Source organism: Neofelis nebulosa, chromosome 2 (assembly GCF_028018385.1).
Source record: "Neofelis nebulosa isolate mNeoNeb1 chromosome 2, mNeoNeb1.pri, whole genome shotgun sequence".
Taxonomy (NCBI): domain Eukaryota; kingdom Metazoa; phylum Chordata; class Mammalia; order Carnivora; family Felidae; genus Neofelis; species Neofelis nebulosa.
This window is the reverse complement of record NC_080783.1, coordinates 123,746,562-123,764,764: the sequence shown is the minus strand read 5'-3', so window position 1 is coordinate 123,764,764 and position 18,203 is coordinate 123,746,562. Positions and strand designations below refer to the sequence as shown.

At 35.7% G+C, this 18,203-nt stretch overlaps 1 protein-coding gene across 1 annotated transcript; it reads left to right on the top strand.

The window, feature by feature from the left end:
• Nucleotides 1-11,886: 11,886 nt before the first annotated feature.
• On the top strand, nucleotides 11,887-17,177 carry TSHB (thyroid stimulating hormone subunit beta). The gene is made up of 3 exons (XM_058716113.1): nucleotides 11,887-12,512; nucleotides 16,263-16,425; nucleotides 16,840-17,177. Exons 2-3 carry the CDS (start codon nucleotides 16,264-16,266, stop codon nucleotides 17,092-17,094), a joined length of 417 nt encoding a protein of 138 aa, XP_058572096.1. The 5' UTR covers nucleotides 11,887-12,512; nucleotide 16,263; the 3' UTR covers nucleotides 17,095-17,177.
• Nucleotides 17,178-18,203: the final 1,026 nt, after the last annotated feature.

Genomic DNA, 18,203 nt, shown 5'->3' with positions numbered 1-18,203 from the left:
TGTCTTACATTAAGGTCTTTCATCCATTTTGAATTTATTTTTGTGTATGGTGTAAGAAAATGGTCTAGTTTCATTCTTCTGTATGTCACTGTCTAGTTTTCCCAGCACCATTTGTTGAAGAGACTTCTTTCCGTTGGATATTCTTTCCTGCTTTGTCAGAGATTAGTTGGCCATACATTTGTGGGTCCATTTCTGCATATTCTGTTCCATTGATCTATGTGTCTGTTTTTGTGCTAGCACCATGCTGTCTTGATTATTACAGCTTTAAGTCCAGAATTTTGATGCCTCCAGCTTTGGTTTTCTTTTTTAACATTACTTTAGCTATTCAGGGTCTTTTCTAGATCCATAAAAATTTATGAATTGTTTTTTCTATCTTGGTGAAGAATGCTGATGTTATTTTGATAGGGATTGCATTGCATGTGTAGATTGCTTTGGGTATCATAGACATTTTAACAATATTTGTTCTTCCAATCCATTAGCATGGAATGTTTTTCCATTTTTTGGTGTCCTTTTCAATTTCTTTCATAAGCATTGTATAGTGTGCAGTGTACAGATCTTTTACCTCTTTGGTTAGGTTTTGTTTTGTTTTTTAAGTTTATTTATTTTGAGGGGGAGAGAGAGAGAGTGGGGTAGGGAAGATAGAGAGGGAGAGAGAGAATCCCAAGCAGGCTCCATACTGTTAGCATGGATCTCAATGCAGGGCTCAACCTCATGAACCGTGAGATCCTGATCTGAGCCAAATCAAGAGTCAGTAGCTCAAACAACTGAGCCACCCAGGAGCCCCTGATTAGGTTTATTCCTAAGTATCTTATGGTTTTTGTGCAATTGTAAATGGGATCAATTCCTTGATTTCTCTTTCTGCTGTTTCATTATTGGTATATAGAAATGCAACAGATTTCTGTATGTTGATTTTATATTGTGCAACTTTGCTGAGTTCATGTATCAGTTGTAGCAGTTTTTTTGGTGGAGTCTTTTGGGTTTTCCACATAGGGTATCATGTTGTCTGTGAAGAGTGAAAGTTTGACTTCTTTATTGCCAATTTATATGCCTTTTATTTCCTTTTGTTGTGTGATTGCTGAGGTTAGGACTTCTACTACTGTCTTGAACAACAGTGGTGAGAGTGGACAGCCCTGTTGTGTTCCTGACCTTAAGGGGAAAGTTCTTAGTTTTTCTCCCCTGAGGGTGATATTAACTGTGGGTCTTTCGTATATGGCCTTTATGATGTTCAGGTATGTTCCTTCTATCCTTACTTTCTTGAGGGTTTTTATCAAGAAAAGATGCTGTAGTTTGTCAAATGATTTTTCTGCATCTATTGAGAGGATTATGTCATTCTTATCATTTATTTAAAATTTTTTTTTACATTTTTTACATTTATTTATTTTTGAGAAACAAAGTGAGACAAAGTGTGAGCAGGGGAGGGGCAGAGAAAGAAGGAGACACAGAATCTGAAGCAGGCTCCAGGCTCTGAGCAAGCGGTCAGCACAGAGCCTGATGCGGGGCTCCAACCCACAAACTGTGAGATCATGACCTGAGCCGAAGTCGGACGCTCAACCGACTGAGCCACCCAGGTGCCCCTTATCATTTCTTTTATTAATGTTGTATGTCATGTTGATTGATTTGATGATATTGAACCAGCCCTGCAGTCCAGGAATAAATCCCACTTGATTGTGATGAATAATTCTTTTAATGTATTGTTGGATTTGATTTGCTAGATCTTTTTTTAAGATCATTTGTTTATTTTGAGAGGGGGAGGGGCAGAGAGAGAGAGAGAGAGAGAGAGAGAGAGAGAGAGAGACCTCAAGCAGGCTCTGCACTGTCAGTGTAGAGCCTAATGTGGGGCTCAATCTCACAAACCGTGAGATCATGAACTGAGATGAAACCACGAGTAAGACACTTAACTGACTGAGTCACCCAGGTACCCTAATTTGCTAGTATCTTATTGAGAATGTTTGCATCCAAGTTTGACAGGGTAATTGTTCTGTAATTCTTTTTAGTGGGGTCTTTCATTTTGGAATCAAGGTAATGCTGGCCTCAGAGAATGGGTGTGCAAGTTTTCCTTCCATTTCTATTTGTTTGGAATGGTTTCAAAATAATAGATATTAACTCTTCTTTACATGTTTGATAGAATTCCCCTGGGAAGTTATCCAGCCCTGGACTGGTTCGTTGGGAGATTTTTGATGGCTGATTCAATTTCTTTACTGGTTATGGGTCTATTCAAATTTTCTATATCTTCTTGTTTCAGTTTTGGGAGTTTATGTCTTTCTAGGAATTTGTCCATTTTTTCCAGATTGCCCCATTTGTTTGCATGTAACTGCTCATAATATTCTCTTATTATTGTTTGTATTTCTGCAGTGTTGGTTGTGCTGTCTCCTCCTTTATTCTTCATTTTATTTATTTGGGTCCTTTCCTATTTCTTTCTGATAAGTCTGGCTAGGGGCTTATCAACTTTATTAATTCTTTCAAAGAACCAGTCCCTAGTTTCATTGATCGGTTCTTCTGTCTTTTGCTTTTTGTTTTTTTACTTCGATATCATTGATTTCTGCTCTAATCTTTATTATTTCACTTCTTCTGGTGGTTTTGGCCTTTATTTGCTGTTCTTTTTCCACCTCCTTTAGGTATTAGGTTAGGTTGTGTATTTGAGACATTTTTTCTTTTGTAGGAAGGCCTGGATTGCTATACACCCCTCGTATGACTGCCTTTGCTGCATCCTAAAGGTTTTGGACTGTCGTGTTTTCATTTTCATTGGCTTCCATGTACTTTTTAATTTCTTCTTTAATTTCTTGTTTAAACCATTCATTCTTTAGTAGGATGTTCTTTAACCTCCAAGTATTTGTGGTCTTTTCAAATTTTTTCTTGTGAGACCATTATTCTTTTCTAAGGTATTATCTTCCCAGGCAGCAAGGGTATAAATTTCCCTCTAAGTCCTGCTTTAGTTGCATTTCCCAAATTTTTACGTGTTGTGTTTTAATTTTTAATTTTCATTCTATTCAAAATACTTTCTAATTTTCCCTTTGAATGTTTTTTCAACCCATGGGTTATATGAAGTATGTTTATAAATATTTGAGGTTATTACTGATAACTTTTTATTATTGATTTGTAATTTAATTCCATTTTTTGTCAGAGATCATACTTTGTATGACTTGAATCTTTTTATAAAAGAGTGTGTATCATATTGTTTTGGGTGGTATGTTCTACAAAGGTCAGTTAGGAAATGTTGGATAATGTTGTTTAAATCTCTATCTTTAATAATTTTCTGTCCACTTGTCTATCAAGTGTTGAGAGGGGCATTGAAATTTCCACTTATAATTATGCATTTGGAAATTTTTCTTTGAAGTTCTATCAGTGTTTCAACAAATTTGAAGCTTTGTTATTATGTGCATAAATTTTTAGAATTGCTATGTCCTCTTGATGGATTGGCTTATCATTTTCAAATGACCCTTTTTAACTCTGGTAATATTCTTTGAAATGTAGTGTGTTTTGTATTAATATATTTACTCTAGCTTTCTTTTGATTGATGTTAGCATAGTTTATCATTTTATATTCTTTTAACTTTTAACCTATTTGTGCCTTCATGTTTAATTCTTTTTTTTTTTTTTTTAATTTTTTTTTCAACGTTTTTTATTTATTTTTGGGACAGAGAGAGACCGAGCATGAACGGGGGAGGGGCAGAGAGAGAGAGGGAGACACAGAATCGGAAACAGGCTCCAGGCTCCGAGCCACCAGCCCAGAGCCCGACGCGGGGCTCGAACTCACGGACCGCGAGATCGTGACCTGGCTGAAGTCGGACGCTTAACCGACTGCGCCACCCAGGCGCCCCAGTTTAATTCTTTTTTTTTAAAAAATGTTTATTTATGTATTTTGAGAGAGAGGGAGAGGGAGAGGGAGAGGTAGAGGGGGAGAGAGAGAGAGAGAGAGAGAGAGAGAGAGAGAGAGAGAGAGAGATAGCATGAGTGAGAGGAGGGGAAGAGAGAGAGAGGAGAGAGAGAATCCCAAGCAAGCTCTGCACTATCAGCACAGAGCCCAACCTGGGGCTCAATCTCATGAACTGTGAGATAATGACCTGAGCTGAAATCAAGAGTCAGCCACCTAACCGACTGAGCCACCTTAGGACCTCTGTGCCTTCATGTTTAAAGTAGATTTGTTATAGGTGGCATGTAATTGAGTAGGGTCTTTTTCCCTTCCACACTAACATTCTGTACTTTTAATTGGTGTGTTTATAGCATATTATTTTGCTGAGTGAGAAATTACCACAGACAGCAATTTAAATCAACACAAATGTATAATCTCATAGTTTACATGGGTCACTGGTCTGGTACATCCCACAAGGCTGACATTAAGGTGCCAGTAGATTGCATCCTTATCTGGAAACTTGATTATGGAAAGATCCACTTCCAAGCTCCCTCAAGTTGTTGGCACAATTGAGTTCCTAACTGCTGTATGATTGAGGTTCTCTTTTTCTTACTTATGATTAGGGACCACTCTCAGCTCCTTGAGGCCACTCTCAGGTCCTTGCCATGTGGCACTTTCCTCAACATGGAAGTTTGCTTCTTCAAGACCAATGGAGGCATCTGCTATAGCTTTGAGTCTTTCTGACTTTTTCTGTTTCTGATCTTCTTTTAAAAGTGTTTACCCATAATCAAGGGGAGGGAATTATACAAGGTATGTATAATAGGAGTCAGGAATCTTGGGGGCTAAGATTCTGCCTACCATAGACTATTTAACTTAATACAGTTATTGACATGGTTGGATTTAAATTTGTCATCTTGATGTTTTCTATTTGTCCCATCTGTTTTGTTGTTGTTGTTACCTTTTCCCTTATTTTTATGACTCCTTTTGGATTGAACATGTTTTATAATTTCATTTTATTTACTTTGTTGACTTATTATCCATAATTCTTTGTTGTGGTATTTTAATAGTTTAAGGATTATATCTTTATCCATCTTTAACTTAATCTTAGTCTATCTTCAGGTGATGTTATATATATCATTTTACATATGGCATAAGAACATTATAACAGGATACTCCCATTTCTGCCTCTTGGCCATTGTGCTTTTGTTATATAATTAACTTCTTCATATATTATGAGCCCTATATTATTGTTTTCCCCCTAAACATTCAGTTATCTTTAAAAAAATGTAAATAATGAGACAAAAATTTTTTACACATGTAATGACCATTTCCAGTGTTCTTCATGCTGTTGTCTGTATCTAGATTTCTATCTGGTATCATTTCCTTCTGCTTATGGTGCAGATCTGTTGGTGATGAATTCTTTCAGATTGTGATTGTGCATGTCTGTGAAAGCCTTTATTTTCCCTTCATATTTGAAAGATATTTTTGCTGGCTTAAGAATTCTGTGGATAGGTTTTTTAGTTTTTTCTTTTTGTTTTTGGAAGTACTTTAAAGATGATAATCCACTGCCTTTTAGTTTGACTTGATTGTTCCAGTGAGAAATCTCCTGTCATCCTTATCTTTGCTCTACTCTGCATTATGTGTCTTTTTCTCTGGCTGCTTTTAATTTTTTTCTCTTTCTTACTGCCTTTAAGCAATTTAATTATGATGTGTCTTGGTTTGGTTTTCTTCACATTTCTTATGTGGGGCTTTTTGGATCTGTAGATTTATAGCTTTGATCATGTTTGTAAACTTTTTTGGCCATTATCTTCAAGTATTTTTTTTTCTGTATCCCTTGCCTTCAGGAGTCCCAACTACATATATGTTTGGGATCTTGAAGTTGTTCCACAACTCAATCATTTACTGTTGTTTTTTTTTTCCTCTGTGTATTTTATTTAGAATAATTTGTATTGCTATGTCTTTAAGTTTACTAATCTTTTTCTCTGCAATGTCTCCTCTATTGTCAACTCATTTAAATGTATTTTTCTTCACAACCATTGTTGTTTTCACCTTTAGAAGTTCAATTTTGGTCTTTTATATCTCCATGTCTCTACATACTTAATCTTTCCTCTAATATATGGAAACTAGTTATAATACCTTTTCCCCAACTTTATTTATTGAGGGATAATTGACAAAATAATTGTATATATTAAAATTATACAAAATGATGATTTTATACACACACACACACATACACACACAGTGGAATAACCAAAATCAAGATAATTAATACACCATCTTCTAACATAGTTGAGTCTTTTTTTTGTTGTTGTTATGTAGTGAGAATACTTAACATCTACTCTCAGCAACTTTCAAGTATATACAATACTGTATTATTGGGCCATCTTTGGAAAAATGTCAATTCAGGTCATTTGTCTATTTTTTAATTACGTTATTTACTTTTTTGCTATTTAGTTGTATGAGTATATATATGTGTGTGTGTGTGTGTGTATGTATGTATATATATTAGATATTACCTCCTTAACAGACATGGTTTGCAAATATTTTCTCCTTAACAGACCTGGTTTGCAAGTATTTTCTCCCATTCTGTAGGTTGCCATTTCAAGTTATTATTTCATTTGCTTTCCTGAAGCTTTTAAAATTTGATATGGTCCTACTTATTTATTTTAGCTTTTGTTACCTATGCTTTTGGAGTCCTATCCAAAAGATCATAGTCAAGACATATGTCAAAGAGCCTTTTCCTATGTTTTCTTCTAGGAATTCTAGTTTCAGGTCTTACATTTAAATTTTAATCCATTCTGAGTTCATTTTTTTTTTTTTTTTGAGAGAGTGCACACATGAGTTGGGGAGGGGCAGAGGGAGAGGGAGAAAGAGAATCTGAAGCAGGCTCCATGCCCAGCACAGAACCCAATGTGGGGCTTAATCTCATGACTGTGAGATCATGACCTGAACCGAACTCAAGAGTTGAACATTTAACCAACTGAGCTACCCAGGACCCCTGAGTTAATTTTGTTGATTAGTATAAAATAGGATCCAGTTTCCTTTCTTTGTATGTGGCTATCCTATTTTTCAATATCATTTATTCAACAGACTACACTTTTTCCTTTGTGTGTTCTTGCCCCCTTGTCAAAGACTAGTTGACCATATATGTATGAGTTTACTTCTGGGCTCCCTGTTCTGTTCCATTGTTATATGTGCTTGTTTTTATGTGAGTATCATACTGTTTTGATTACTGTATCTTTGTAATATGGTTTGAAATCAGGATGTGTGATGCCTCTAGCTTTGTTTCCCTTTCTCAAGATTGCCTTAGTTTTTAGAGATTTTTGTGGTTCTGTACAAATTTTAGGATTATTTCTATTTTTTGTGAAAAATGCCATTGGAATTTTGATACAGATTGTGTTGACTTTGTAGATTGATTTGGGTAATATGGACATTTTAACACTGTTATTTCTTCTTTATTTAAAAACATTTTTTTAATGTTTATTTATTTTTGAGAGAGACAGGGACAGAATGCAAGTGGTTAGGGGCAGAGAGAGAGGGACACACAGAATCCGAAGCAGGCTCCAGGCTCCGAGCTGTCAGCACAGAGCCTGATGCAGGGCTCAAACTCATAAACTGTGAGATCACGACCTGAGCCGAAGTCGGACACTCAACCGACTGAGCCACCCAGGCGCCCCAACACTATTATTTCTTCTGACCCATAAATGCAGGATAACTTCCATTAATTTGTGACTTCCTCATTTGTTTTCATCAGTCTCTTATAGTTTTTGGTGTATATCTCTTTCACTTCCTTGTTTAAATTTATTCTGAAGTATATTATTGTTTTTTTGATGCTATTTTAAATGGGATTGCTTTCTTAATTTTTCTTTCAGATAGTTTATTGTTAGTGTATAGAAATGCAACTGACTTTTGTATAATGATTTTATATCCTGCAAATTTACTGAATTCATTTATTAGTTGTAATGTTTTTTTGGTGGAGCCTTTAGAATTTTCCATATATTAGATTATGTCATCTGCAAACAGATAATTTTCCTGCTTCTTTTCTGATTCATATGCCTTTATTTCTTTCTCTTGCCTAATTGCTGTGGCTAGGACTTCCAGTACTTCATTGACTTGACAATAGTGAGCCTCCACGTCTTGTCTCTGATCTTAGAGGAAAGGCTTTTAACTTTTTACCATTGAGCATGATGTTGGCTGTGGGCTTGTCATATATGGCCTTTATTATGTTGAGGTACATTCCTTCTGTAACTAATTTGTTGAGAATTTGTATCATAAAAGAATGTTGAATTTTTTAAATGCTTTTTCTGCTTCTATTAAGACAATCGTGATTTTTATTCCTCATTTTGCTAATATGGTGTATCACATTGACTTATTTGCATGTGTTAAACCATCCTTACATCCTTGAGATAAATCCCACTTGATCATGGTGTATAATCCTTTTAATGTGCTCTTAAATTTGGTTTGCTACCATTTCATTGAGGATTTTTGCATCTATGTTTATCAGGGATATTGGCTTATAATTTTCTTGTCTTGTAGGTCCTTGTCTGACTTAGTATCAGGGTAATGCTGACCTTATAAAATTAATTTGGAAATGTTTCATCCTCTTCAATTATTTGGGAAGAGTTTGAGAAGGATTGGTATTAATTCTTCTTTAAATATATATTTTAATTGGAGAATTCACCAGTGAACCATTTGGGCTTTTATCATTGGGAGATTTTTGATTACTGACTCAGTCTCCTTACTTGTTATTGGCCTATTCAGGTTTTCTATTATTGCATGGTTCAATCTTGGTAGCTTTTATGTTCCCAGAAATTTATCCATTTCTTCTAGGTTATCTAATTTGTTGTTGGTAATTGTTCATAGTGTCTCTTATGGTCTTTTGTATTTCTGTTGTCAGTGTAATGTCTCCTCTTTCATTTATAATTATTATTTATGTCATGTCTTTTTTATTCCATGGTTAGCCTAGCTAAGGGTTTGTCAATTTTGTTTATGTTTTCAAAAACCCGACTTTTAGTTTCATTGATTTCTATTTTTCTAGTCTCTACTTCATTTATTTCTGCTCTAATTTTTATTATTTTCTTCCTTCTAACTTTGGGCTTTGTTCTTCTTTTTCTAGTTCCTTGAGGTATAAGTGAGGTTGTATATTTAGTATCTTTTTTGTTTCTTAATGTAGGTATTAATCACTATAAACTTTCCTCTTAGAACTGCTTTTGCTATACCCCATAAGTTTTGATATGTTGTGTTTCCATTTTCATTTGTTTTAAGATTTTTTTTCATTTCTTTTTTGACTAGTTGGCAGGTCAGGATTGTTTTTGCTTAATTTCCACATGTTGGAAATTTTCCAGTTTTCCTTCTGTTATTGATTTCTAGTGGGCAGAAAAGACGCTTGGTATGATTTTAGTCATCTTAAATTAGTTATCACTTTTTTTGTGACCTAACATATGGTCTATCCTGGAGAATGTTCTGAATATGGTTGAGAAGAATGTGTATTCTGCTGCTGTTGGATGGAATCTTGTGTATACATCTGTTGGGTCCAACTTGTAGTTTAAGTCTATTATTTCCATATTGACTTTCTGTCTGGATGATCTATCAATTTTTGAAAGTGGGGTATTTAAGTTCCCTATTATTATTGCATTGCTGTTTGTTTTTGCCTTCAGATTTGTTTATTATTGTTGAATGTAGTTAGGTACTCTGATATAGGATGCATGTATTATATAATTTTTACATCCTTTTGATGATTTGCCCCTTTATCATCACATAATGACCTTCTTTGTTTCTTGTTACAACTTTTAACTTAAAGTCTATTTTGTCTGATACAAGTATAGCTACCCCTGCTCTTTTTTGGTTTCCGTTTGCATGGGCTATCTTTTTCCATTCCTTCACTTTTTGGCTATGAGTGTCCTTAAAGCTTAAGTGAGTCTCTTATAGGCAGCATATCAATGGGTCTTTTATTTTTTTTCCATTCAGCCACTCTGTGTCTTTTAATTAGAGAATTTAAACCATTTACATTTGGAATGATTATTGATATGAAAGCACTTACTATCACCATTTTGTTAATTGTTTTTCAATTATTTTGTAGTTCTTTTTCTTCTCATCTCTCTTTGTGAATTGATGATTTTTTAATATCGATTCTCTTCTATTATTTGTGTATCTACTATGGGTTTTTCTTTGTGATTACTATGAAGCTTATATAAAACATGTAATGTTTATAATAGTCTATTTTAAGCTGACAGCTTTACTTCATTTGCATAAAAAAGTTCTACACATTTATTTGCCTCCCCCATTTTGTTTTTGGTGCCCAATTTACATCTTTGTATATGGTGTATCCACACAATATAAATTAACAGATATTTTTTTCAACAGTTCTGTCTTTTAACTTACATACTAGAGTTCAATGTGGTTTACATATTTTTCAGTTCCAGAACTTCTGTTCGGTTATTTTTTATTATTTTTATCTTGTTGTTGAACTTCTTGTTTTTTCATGATTGTTTTCCTGAGTTCATTGACTTGTCTACATTCCCTTGAATCTCTCTGAGCTTCCTTAAAATAATTATTTTGGATTGTTTTTCAGGTAACTCAAATTTCTGTTTCTTTGGGATTATTTACTGGAAAGGTTTTGTGTTCTTTTGGTGATGTCAAGTTTTGATGTTCTTTGTCTACTAATTCTATACCATTTCTGGGTCAGTTTCAATTGATTAATTTCCTTTTCATTATGGATTGTATTTTACTACTTTTAAAAAAAGTTTATTTATTTATTTTGAGAGAGGGAGAGTACACACATGTGCATGAGTGGGGTAGGGATGAAGAGAGAAAGGGGGAAAGACAGAATTCCAAGCAGGCTGCACACTGTGACTGCAGAGCCTGATGTGGGGCTCAAACTCACAAACCATGAGATCATACCCTGAGCCAAAATCAAGAGTTGGACATTTAACCGGCTGAACCACACAGGGGCCTATGTATTTTCCTGCTTCTTTGCATTATTACTTATTTTTTTTTATTAAATTCCACATATTGTGGATTATACCTTCTTGGGTACCAAATATCATTGCATTCCTATAAATATTCTTTGGTTTTGTTCATTGACTCAATTATGTTACTTGCAAACAGTTGATCCTTTTAGGTCTTGCTTTTTAAGCTTTTTTTTTTTTTTTTTGCAGGATCAAAACATGGAATCACATGAAATAGGTTAAGTTTGGTATCTTCATTTCAACTTTTCCTGTTTTCAGAGTTTTTCTCTTACTACACAGTAACTTATATTTCTGATATTTAGAGGCCTCTGGCCTAGCTATTCCTGGTATAAATACCAGATTCTGCCTTGACCTCTCCATCCTACCTCCAGAGCGACTCACCTATAACAGGACTCATTTTTTGCATTAACTTTTATTAACAAGAAAGACTAGTATAAATGAAGATCAATGGGATTGTCAATAATCAAGAATAGTATCTATAATTTATTGAATATCTACCATGTGCCAGATGTTCTATTATTTTCTCAAATTCTTTTAAAACCACTAACCATGATGAAGGCCTTGGGGAATCAGGGCTTACAGAAGGGCCCTTCCTCAGCCATTTATACATTAAACACATATAACGACTGCCTGCTATATACCAGGCATTCTGACTAAATAGTTATTAAACAAGTGAGTATTGAATTATCATAAATTAGCTATCATTTATCGAGCACTTATTATATGGCAGATACTGTGTTAAGTGCTTTACATAAACACTGATACTACCTTTAAGTACGTGATGAAACAAAGCTCAAGCATGCTAATGTCATAGTAATGGCAGAGTCAGGATTTGATCTCAGATCAGTTTGACATCTTGTCAGATTTGGTCATTTACTTAAATGACCATTCTTTCACACATGTAAATTTTGTTTATTATTTTTTCAAATCCAAAGATAGAACAAATAAAATATTTTGAACTAAAATATTTGAACTAATTAAATATTTTTTTATTTTAATCCACAACACATATCCTAATTGCCCTGGGTTTCCATAAAAAAGGTGCCTTTGTTTTGTAGATGAGCACAATTTTCTATTATCTGTAAAGGAGCATTCAGGCAAAATTTGGGACACTCAAGCCCCAAATAAATTTATTCCCAAGATTTACTTAGATGATGTTGAGGGGTTTTTTTTTTGTTATTTTTTTTTCCTTCTGTGTGTATCCTTTGTTAATATTAATAAATATTAATAAAGGATGTATTTAAAAGGGTAATTTTATTTTGAAATTGGAGAGAGGAAAATCCATGCTGCAATAATGTCAGAGTTTCCAGGGGAATATGTTGTGAAATTGTTTGTCTAAACACATTTTATTTGGGGTTAAGTATGAATTTTCAATAGATGTTTTTTTCAGATAAGAAAGCAGTAATTCAAACGCAATTATATAAACAAGAAGATCAGAGAGGAATTATCCTGAAGGGTATAAAATGAACCAAGAGCTTTTAGTCTGGGTCATTATACCATCAGCTCACCAATGCAAAGTAAGGTAGGTGTCTACACTGAAAAGGCTTTGTGAAATGAAATGTTCTTACTTGAATTCTTTCTTCATTTTCATGATTTTAGCCAATACTCAAAAATGGCAAGTGCTAAGTGATAATTTGCTTCAATAGACTCCAAGAATTCTAATTACTGCTCCAAAATTGTTCAGTGGTGGTGGAGGTGAGGGAATGACATATATAAAGATATGAAAAACTACACTGACTTAAAGTAAGAGGAACAACTGGTCAGTTCTCTAATGAAGGCTGATTGATGTTCATGGCTTTCTCTGGTTACATTTTGATTTAAACATTTTTATCAGTGTATTAGATCCTGTCAATTACTAATGGTTATGTTTGATGATCATATACTTCTGGGAAAACTTACAGTAAATTCACTTTGGATAGTGTCTAATGTACACACCTGCCTTATAGTATATTTTGGTTTCCAGAAAAATATTGCTTTAGTGAAGTTCTGGATTGCTCATAGGGTGGGCAATTGATTTTTTTATGGCATAGTAAGGAATTTGGAGACAAAAGATAGGCAAAGGAATTTAGCAGAGTAGAGAGCAATGTGTTTATTAAGAATGAAGGTAGTGAGAGCAAAAAAAGAGGGAGGGAGGAAAAAGGTGGGGTAAGTGGCAAAGGAAAGAAGATACTTTATATAGGAAAAAATGTCGAAAGTGTAGACAGATGGTCATACCACTGAAAGAGGCATCTCTCATTATTAGGACCTGAAATCATGCCTTCTGTTTTTAGGTGCTTAATAAATCACTTATGATGATTTTAAAGATTTTAAATGAGATCATACCCTGAGCCAAAATCAAGAGTTGGACATTTAACCGGCTGAGATGAGAATCCAGGTGACAATAAAGGAGAAATTATGGCAGATCATATAGGGAGGTATTAACTAATAGTGATTTATATAGTGTTATATAGTTATTAGTCTTTGTTCCATAGCATTCCAAGAGCTTCACACATATTGTTTTATTCTTTTTATGATTTTCAGGAAGGAGCATGTGGAAAAATGAAGGCAAATGATATTAAATTGCTCAGTTACTCATAATTGTAATGAAATCTGGAAGCAGAATTCTAGATCACTAACTCTTATAGCTCAGGGAACTGACACTAATTTATCACATAGAATCACAATCTATTTGTGCTGAAAAGACCTTCCTGATCATCTTCTAGTTCTAAGCCTTCCTTTTATAGATGAAGAAACAGGCTCAGAAAGATTCTGTGGGTGAAGTTTTACTATTTGCAATGAAGGGGAAAGAACAATTCTTACTTTTTTTTACACTCACAAAATTATATAGCTACTATTGCCTGTAATTCAGCACTTAAAAAAATTATTTATTGGGGCGCCTGGGTGGCGCAGTCGGTTAAGCGTCCGACTTCAGCCAGGTCACGATCTCGCGGTCCGTGAGTTCGAGCCCCGCGTCAGGCTCTGGGCTGATGGCTCGGAGCCTGGAGCCTGTTTCCGATTCTGTGTCTCCCTCTCTCTCTGCCCCTCCCCCGTTCATGCTCTGTCTCTCTCTGTCCCAAAAATAAATAAAAAACGTTGAAAAAAAAAAATTAAAAAAAAAAAAATTATTTATTAAAAAATTTTTTTTCATTTTATTTTATATTTGCAAGAGAGAGAGAGACAAAATGTGAGCAAGGGAGGGGGTGGGGGCAGAGAGATGGAAACAGAATCTGAAGTAGGTTCCAAGCTCCACGCTGTCAGTGCAGAGCCTGACCTGGGGCTCGAACCCATGAACCCATGAGATCATGACCCGAGCTGAAGTCGGACACTTAACCAACTGAACCACCCAGGAGCTCCTAAAAATGTTTTTATTCATTTTTGAGAGAGAAGGAATGCAAATGGGGGAGGTGCAGAGAGAAGGGGACAGAGAATCCAAAGTGGGCCCTGTGCTGACAGGAGAGAGTCAGATGTAGGGCTCGAACTCAGGAACCATGAGATCATGGCCTGAGCTGAATGAAGTCTGATGCTTAACCGACTGAGCCACCCAGTAACGCAGCACTTTTAATTTTTCCTTTTGTTAGTTCAGAGTTTTACATTTATAAGAGGAACTCTCAAAACATATACAGTATCCATAATGAATATGGCAACAGTGGGTAAAAGTTCTACAACAGTGTTTTATCCTACAATTAAAAAAAAAATGGTTAGGTTTACTTGTCTCTTTATGTTTTCCAGATGAGAAAATAAGGCCCAGACAGATTAAATATTTTAGTCAATTTCTCATAGATCTATGGGAGATCTTGAAATAGCATTCTGTTTCCTAACTCCAGGACCAATATTCTCACCAGATCACCACACATCTATTGTATATAGAATCACAGACAGAGCTAATAGTTAAAATATCCGAGTTAATTATTTTTTATGCAAAAACCCAGTAGTTGGCTAGACAGGCAAGAACCATATGATCATGATGGCTGAATATTTTATATCATTCTTAGAGAATCCTCTAAATCTGTGGTTTTAAAATAATGGAACCAATTCTCTACCATAGACGGAGCTCACATTTGTGAAGCACTTGAGAAAACCAGACCCATGAGCCAGAAATTCTTATATTTTCACTCCTTAACTGAAATACCAAAAAATTCCAAAGAATACTTGAATATGCAACATTTTATCCAAAAGAGTTAACCAGAAAACCCTTTTAAATGGGTTACTTCACTTCCTTGTTTATACAGAAGACGTTTTCTATAATTTTGTATCTTGGAGTCATGATTTGGACTCTTTCAGAGCACTTAGAACAATGCTTTCATTATTAGTGTTCATACTTCTCTCCTTAGACTGTTAGCCCTTGAAGTCATGGACCATAGCTTATCCATTTTGTATTTCTCATCGTCTGGTTCAAATGCTCAGTATATGTTTATCTAATTTATCCGTTATAAGTCATAATAACATTATCCATCTGCTTAGAATGACCCATCAATATTGAACAGACTCTCCATTAAACAGGTTCTATTGAGATACATATTCTCCTTCTACTTGAGGCACAGTGGACCCTCTGTTGTCTTCCAGGTAGTCAAACCTCATTTTATTTTCCCGGCTAACCCACAGATCTGTCCTTGAATGGTATTACTCTCACTATGTCAACCTATATTTTTTGTTTCTATAATTTGTTTTAAGACAGTGCGCTCCATACATTTTCTTAGTAAAATAATTTTTATTTGTCCAACTCCACTTCTTTCAACCATCAGAGAATATTCTCAGGGTTGGAAAAGGGGGGGGGGCGGTTCTAGATTTCTGGGTTAACCCTTTAACACCGGTTAGAATAACACTAGGATAGTTGGCCCATTCTAGGCTTTCTCTAGCTTCATCTTCCTTGCCGGACATTGGATAGAATTGTATGCAAGCTTATTTGCATTGAGATGGCACTACAGTTTGATTATACATTTTCTTGGTTTCGATATGCTTTCTAATTATGACTAGTCTGTTGGCCTTTTAAACTATCGAACCAAAGATTTTAGAAAACTCCTGTTTTGAAAAGCCCCTACTGAGGCCTGTTAAGTCACTTCTTATAATTAGAGGCAGGTATTTAAACTGTTTCTACCGAATGAATTGTTTTGCGCTGAGTTGACCTTATGTGTCTGTCACTTTTCTGTTGTGATGTTTCAGGCTTTTCATTTCACTGCCCAGTGTTGTTAAGTGGCACTTGCGAGCAGGACATTTGCTATGTGAGTTCCTACACTATGACGTATATGGCTCATGGCCACATTATAAAGAAAGGTTATTGAGAGTACTAAGTATGTAAAAACACCTAATATAGGGCCTAGGACAAAGTAGGCATTCGATAAATATATATATTTACACACACACACATGCACACACATATGCACACGCACTATAGCTCTTTCTAAATGTCCCTTCTGAATGTCCTAAAGGATTCATGTAATAGATTCTTTAATTTTGTCTTTGATTTAGCATGACTGCAATCTACGTGATGTCCGTGCTTTTTGGCCTGGCATGTGGACAAGCGATGTCTTTTTGTTTTCCAACTGAGTATATGATGCATGTCGAAAGGAAAGAGTGTGCTTATTGCCTAACCATCAATACCACCATCTGTGCTGGATATTGTATGACACGGGTATGTAGTTCATCTCACTTCTTTTAGCTGAAAATTAGATAAACCTAGACTCAGTCCATTTCTATCCAGAAAGGAAATGAGATAAATCACAACCTCATTTCGCAGACCTAACGGTCATTGGCTCCTTAGAGGTAGAGTCCCTAGGTTATAATATACGGACCTACTCCATAGAGTTGGTACAGATAATTTTTACAATAGTTTTACTCCCAAAGTTTATTTAAACCTTATCTTGTTCCCACGATCAAGGATAAAAGAGAGGTGTGTGTGTATGTCATTTTTGTCTCTATAGGATTCAGTGTGGATATGCTGAATTGGTATTGGGGAATGGGACTAAGGAATCCTCCCCCAGTCCTATTTGTATCTATGGGATGTAAGCGAATTAACATTTTGCTTCCTCTTCTGTTCTTCCCTCAGGATATCAATGGCAAACTGTTTCTTCCCAAATATGCTCTGTCCCAAGATGTTTGCACCTACAGAGACTTCCTGTACAAGACTGTAGAAATACCAGGATGCCCACACCATGTTACTCCCTATTTCTCCTACCCGGTAGCTATAAGCTGTAAATGTGGCAAGTGTAATACTGACTATAGCGACTGCATACATGAGGCTATCAAGACAAATGATTGTACCAAACCCCGGAAGTCCGATGTGGTAGGAGTTTCTATCTAACTTCAATAGCAAGGTCACTTGCGGTTCAGTTCAATGTGTTTACCTGGAATACAATTAATAAAATACCAATATGTTTCACAACACACTGTGTACATTTTGAGTACTCTTTCATCCAAACCTATATCCACACATGCATTAGAGAGCTTAGGGGATTTAGAAGAAAAGGTCAATGAAACAGCCTTTTGAGCTCGCATAAAGGATGGTTTCCACATGGAAGGGCAGAGAGCAGGTAAAATGGTGAACAGGGATATCAGACACTGATGAAAGCCAGCCTTGAGCAGGCTTTAAAAAAATTTTTTTTTTAATGTTTTATTTTTTCTTGAGAGAAAGAGAGAGCGTGAGTGAGGGAGGGGCACAGCAAGAGAGGGACACAGAATCCGAAGCAGACTCCAGGCTCTGAGCTGTCAGCACAGAGCCTGACGTGGGGCTCGAACTCATGAGCCGTGAGATCGTGACCTGAGCCGAGGCCGTGAGATTGTGACCTGAGCCGAAGTCGTGAGATTATGACCTGAGCCAAAGTCGGACGCTCAACTGACTGAGGCACCCAGGCGCCCCCTGAGCAGGCTTTCTTAACAGAAGGCCATGAGGTTTGTCTTGATATAGAAAATGAATGTGGGGATGCTGCAGAGTTATAAGTAGAGGGTTATGTGATCAGAAAGTGAAGGAATATATGGCAACAGGGTACTGGAGACACTGACTTCCAAAGGCTAGAAGTAGGACTGGAGTGGAAATGGTGGGTAAAGAATATGTGAAATCTGCAATATAGCCTTTTATTCTAGGCTACTCAAATGCATATGATAAAACTTCACCAAAACTCAGAGGACAGTATATTCCATTCTAAAAACTGTTCTCTTTAATTTAATTACTCTGATGGGCCAACTGACTTATGAAAGTTATACGCCCAAAAGCCTAGAAAAGAGGCCATGATCATTTTACATGTGGAAGTCTAAATCCTTTGTATTCTTTCAGGTAATAGGAGACACTTTTCAGCATTTATACCAAGAGTGACTTGGGCTGCTTTGGCTTTTGATGTCCTGAAAAACTAGAAGGATTTTGAAAGATTTCAGGGACAGGGGGAGAATGCTAAGGGATTCAATAACATAGAATCA